Consider the following 4,977-nt stretch of genomic DNA (forward strand, 5'->3'; position numbering starts at 1 on the left):
GGAATTGTTTTTCTTGGATGAAAAACAGAAACAGACACATTAACTCACTTCATTGTAATGCCCATTTTATTGCAATTATCTTGCAATTCTCTGAGCTTTCAGCATCATGTTTTGGCATGATAAACACCTGCAAATCCTAGGCAATAATAAAAAAAAATCTTATTACAATAATATCTATAGAAAATGAGATTGGCGCAGAGTATGATAATTGCAGCTTTCCAGCTCCCCTATACCCATACACAAACCAGTAATATAAAAAGTCTATTTATTAAAAGTGCTAAGTCTTTTTGTTTTCTTTATTAGAGCACAGCCTACCATGTGGTAGGCTTCACAAACAGGTGTAGGAAACAGAGCTTGTTTCCAAAAACTGATAGTCAGAGAAATTGTATTATTCTAATTTTTAGGTAAGTAGCTGAGATGCAGSTCTTTTAAGACCTTTCCTTGACACCAGATTAAGAGCCTGGGCAGTGGGGGGAAGGTAACCAAGAGCTCCTGACCTCATCAGTCCTTTAAAGAAGGTATCTCRAGAATTTTACATTGTCAAGGGATTCAGGAGGAAAAACTATTCCTTCATTGACCTTTGTTGGCAACTCCAGTAAAAATCAGTGGAAGGAAATCCTCCTAAACACTGTTAAAGCTAAGGATTTGGATGAGTGACAACTGGCCTATCCCTTAATCATACCTAATACTTGGGAAAACAGACTCTTGGTGCATCTCTGCACCACTCAGAGGAACAGAAGGGGTGGCATTGAAGAATGAGATTGTAATCMGATGCACAGCTCTGAGATGGGCTGGAAGAGGCATGAAGGATCAAGTGACCCTATTCTAGGATTGTAGCAGGTTWGGTAAAAGGTAGCAGAACTGCAGCAGGTTCTGTAGAAGAATGCTGACAAAAAGTTGACCTGAATAACTCTTAGTACTTTCAGATCTAACAAGGCATCTTAGGGACTAACTCCTAGACCTTTTTAGCCTATGACAGGACAGATCTCATCCCGGAACAATCCAGAAAATGGAAGAAAGCAGCACATAGCACCGCTCTGTCCCCTAAAACAGGAAGAAAACAGTTGAGCCTCAAGATAATGGGAAACAACAGTGACTTCWGTGTATTAGGTGTGGGTGAGAGCACAGCCCGTGACTTCTTTGCTGTGCCTTTAGAATCATATGGTGGAAATGGTTGTGGTGGAAAATGTAAGAGAACTGAGATTTCACTACCTTCCTGCACACTGCTCCTCATGGTGAAGAATTTTTCCCTAAGTCCAGCCTGCACATCTCAAGCCACAGTTTGTGGCTGTTACTCTGAGTTGCTATTAGGRCAACTGGCTCTGTGGTCTTCACAACTCCGTCTTGAACACCAGGGCCCAACACTGGATGMGGGATTTCAGGTGTTGAGTCCAAAGAGACAGAGTATTTCCTTCATCTGCCRGCCACACTTCTCCTAATGTAGCCCAGTATGTGGTTTCTTTAATTCCTAGGCAGAGTGTCTTGCTGGCACATATGCTCCAGAGTTTTTGGTTGGGTTGTTYGGGGTTTTTTTTCTTACTTTGTCACAAAAGAAGTCAGTTGTCTTCAGGGGAATTATGGGAAACATATTAGGTGAATGGTGGCATTTGAGTGATGCTGCTGTGTCCTCATGAATGGATGGATCCCAGATGACAACTGCACTCTTAATCAAGTAAATTGACAGAGTTTTAAAGTACTTCTTGTCTTGTGTCAGTGGTTTCTCTGTGGGAGATGTGGGATGATTTTTGAGACAGAGAAAGGACTGTTGTGACTGTGCACCTGGGACTGGAACAAGCAAGGTCTTTCCAGAGTGAATACCAGAGTTGTATTGTTGTGGGTATGGTGAGCCCTTACTTTATTGATTTGAGATGCTCTACAGTCACAGTGGGCAGAACTAGGTGGAAATAATTAAAGGCATTGCCAGGAATGGCTTAGGGACCCAGGCCGTAGAAGAATAGTATTTAACTGTCTATCTTTTGCTGCCTTTTGCCTTGAAAAATAATATCTGAGATTTTGACAAATAGCCCTTCTTGGGATGAAAAATACAAAAGGACATATTCCTTTGGAATMTGTATGGAATTTGCCAAAGCAGAGCTGAAAAGGAGAAAAACATGTCCCCAGAATTTTAAGGAAACATGAGGAGTCATGTCTGTAGTCCATTACACCTGGACACTTAGTGTCACTCTCGTTCTACTCATTCCTCTTTACAGAGAATCTTTTGTGAGCCTTGAAAACCAAGGTGTTGGGATAAACCATGAGGTGTAGGCAGCCATGGGAAGGGAGGATGTTATCTCAGTTTGCATCCTTGGTAGYTGGAGCAACTTCCAGCAACAACTGGAGGTGTAAAGTGACTTTCTGCAAAAAGCGAGGGTGGTACTTGAAGCGAACCAGTGRGAAATAAAAAACAACACCACTGAAAATGAACAGGACGATGTAGAGGATCTCCATTTGGGGTTGATCAATGATGGGAGCTAACACCAGGTACACAGCTGCCATCAGCACGATTATGGGGATGATAATTGGGACCTGTGAAAGCAAAACAMCAGCATAAAGACTCATGTAATTCTGGGCCACGGCGGGTGGAACTTCTGCAGAAGCTTTTTTAGATGAAACCTTTCTGCAACCTGAGATATTACCTGGAAATATAATTAATCCAGACACAGTGTTTCCCAGGCTACCCCCACTCCTAGGCTGAACATCTCTGCAAGATCTACMCCCTAATCCCTGGTCTTGCCTGCTCTTCTAGACCTGAAGATGCAAACTACTGGGTTTAACACCAGGTCTGTTCTTGCTCTCCCAACTACCTGGTATCTAAAAGCCAAGCTGTAGACAAAACACAGAACAATTGTATGCAAATCAGCTTTGCACCCTTGCACTGAAAGGTTTATCCACCTGTTGACAGACATGTGCACAGGCAATCTCAGAARCAATTTCTGTAAGCCTGGTCAGAARGCATTTAAACTTCAATTTGAAGCCACCCTTCCATAAAGGAGAGAGGCTTGTGCATTTGCTGATAATCCTCAGTCACTGAGGAAACACTGCAGAACAGCTCATTCATGGCATCAGGAGAAGAACAYGTGACTCCTGATGTCCTTCCTCTTWGCTATTTTGTTGGAAACAAACCTGTCCCCTGGTCATCTCAAAGGACTTGGGGCGCTCCACCTGAGTTATTTATTGGTCTGCAAGACTATTACGCCTGGGCTACCCTCCAAGCAGTTTATCCAAGGTCTGCAAGCACAGACAGGGGACTATATTGTTGATCAGAATCTTCCTTCATTTACCACTTAAATCTATTAGAAAAAAAAAGAGGATATGGTAGATGTATTTTTCAAAATGAGGAGTCAGGGCATTTTAGCTTATCAAGACAGAGAATTGAACCTTGACTATCTCACCCGTTGTAGACTTTGCTGAGACAAAACTTGAAAAATTATTAATGAAGGACAACCACAATCTGTAAGCCACCAGTGCTCACTCTTTTCTCTTAATGTTCTCTTAGTCATTTGAACAATATAGGAAAATATTTGAAGGATTTATGTCATTACTTTACCTTGTAAGATCTTGGCAGTTCTGGTTTCTTGATTTTCAAATACAGGAGCCCAGAAATAGTTATGCCATAGAAAAGCCATGCAATAAAACTGGAAGAAAAGAAAAAAAATTAGACAGCATTAAACTTGGGTGAGATAATCCAGGAATGCCAGGCCTGCATTGCAGATCCTGGGTGTTCACATCTCCAATTAAAATGGTGAATATTTGTATAAATTTAGTAGTTCTTCCATTTATTTCCTTTCTAACACAAATAATGAAAAATTTAGAATTATCTGAACATTCCAGATTCATTTCAATGAGGATGAATCACATTCATTTAAGTTTATAGTGACAGGAGCATYCATGCATTGCAAAGGTGCTGGTTCCCAAGTCCTTTTTTTTCTTCTCTCCTACCCTCCCCAATATTGGTTAGAAATAGCCCAGGCTCGAAAAGATATTGCAAATCCTTACAAACAATGTAAAACCCAGGAGCACAGGGAATACGAATGGAAACCCTACACACACATACCTGAAAAAGTTCACAATACTGGTGAAGTTTCCMGATATTATCATTATTAAAGACATTGCAGATGTGAATAGAAGAGCAGGGGAGGGCGTGAGGCATCGCACGTGAGCCATGGACAGAATGTCTGGCTGAAAAGCAAAGCCAAACAYTGTATCATCATATCACAGACTCAGAGCTCCTTGCAAATCCCCCTTGGCTGCTGGTTGGAGCTCTGTCCACAGCCAGAACCACTGGTAATCAGAAAATAAGCATCATATAAAACCAGACCAGCTCTGAGGAGTGTAAATACAGAAAACTCCTTCAAGGGAATTTTTATTGTGTCTCATTGATTTAATATCAAATATACTCAGTTTGAGCAGGCAAGATGAGGTTTTCAAGCTACTGATGTGGCAGACCAAGGCTGAGTCAAATTAGCATTTTCCTGACCACCATCAAGACCTTTTGCATGGTCCCATCCTTCTGCCCTTCATCATATCTCTCTGGGACTTGACTTCTCTTGGGATAACAGGACAATGAATCAAGGACTGCTCCTGAAACATTTATGTAACTAACCACAAATTAAAACAGGATTTGTTTCAGAACACCAAGAGGATTAGATGCCTCTTTATTGTTTCTTTGGGAAAGTTTAATGAGACAGGCTACTTTCTTTTTTATTTAATTTTATTTTTAATTCCCAACCAAAATATCATGCAAGGATCTTTGCTAGAGATGAGTGTCTAAGAAGTGGCACAAACATTCAGCTCATAGGCTGATATGGTCAGATTCAGACCATCTGTGAACTGCTTAGCACATGCAGACACTGTCCTCAGAGAGAGAAGCTGAGGAACCAGTAACCACCAAAACCAGTAACCACTGAAACCAGTCACCACCGAAACCAGCAACCACCAAAACCAGTAAGCACCTGTGAGAGACCGTATGGAAGACCC

General features: G+C 41.4%; 1 protein-coding gene across 1 annotated transcript in view; it reads right to left on the minus strand.

Annotated features, from left to right (window-relative positions):
• Positions 1 to 1,050: 1,050 nt before the first annotated feature.
• Positions 1,051 to 4,977, minus strand: part of LOC130589187 (b(0,+)-type amino acid transporter 1-like) — an 11,569-nt gene continuing 7,642 nt past the window's right edge. The window contains exons 4-6 of the mRNA XM_057390399.1: positions 4,055 to 4,179; positions 3,548 to 3,635; positions 1,051 to 2,526 (exon numbers count right to left, since the gene is read on the minus strand). Coding sequence (XP_057246382.1) covers positions 2,293 to 2,526; positions 3,548 to 3,635; positions 4,055 to 4,179 — 447 coding nt within the window. The 3' untranslated portion in view covers positions 1,051 to 2,292. The remainder of the gene's footprint in view (positions 2,527 to 3,547; positions 3,636 to 4,054; positions 4,180 to 4,977) is intronic.

Source organism: Malurus melanocephalus, unplaced genomic scaffold (genome assembly GCF_030028575.1).
Source record: "Malurus melanocephalus ecotype Western Australia unplaced genomic scaffold, MMel_1.1 scaffold_26, whole genome shotgun sequence".
Classification (NCBI taxonomy): domain Eukaryota; kingdom Metazoa; phylum Chordata; class Aves; order Passeriformes; family Maluridae; genus Malurus; species Malurus melanocephalus.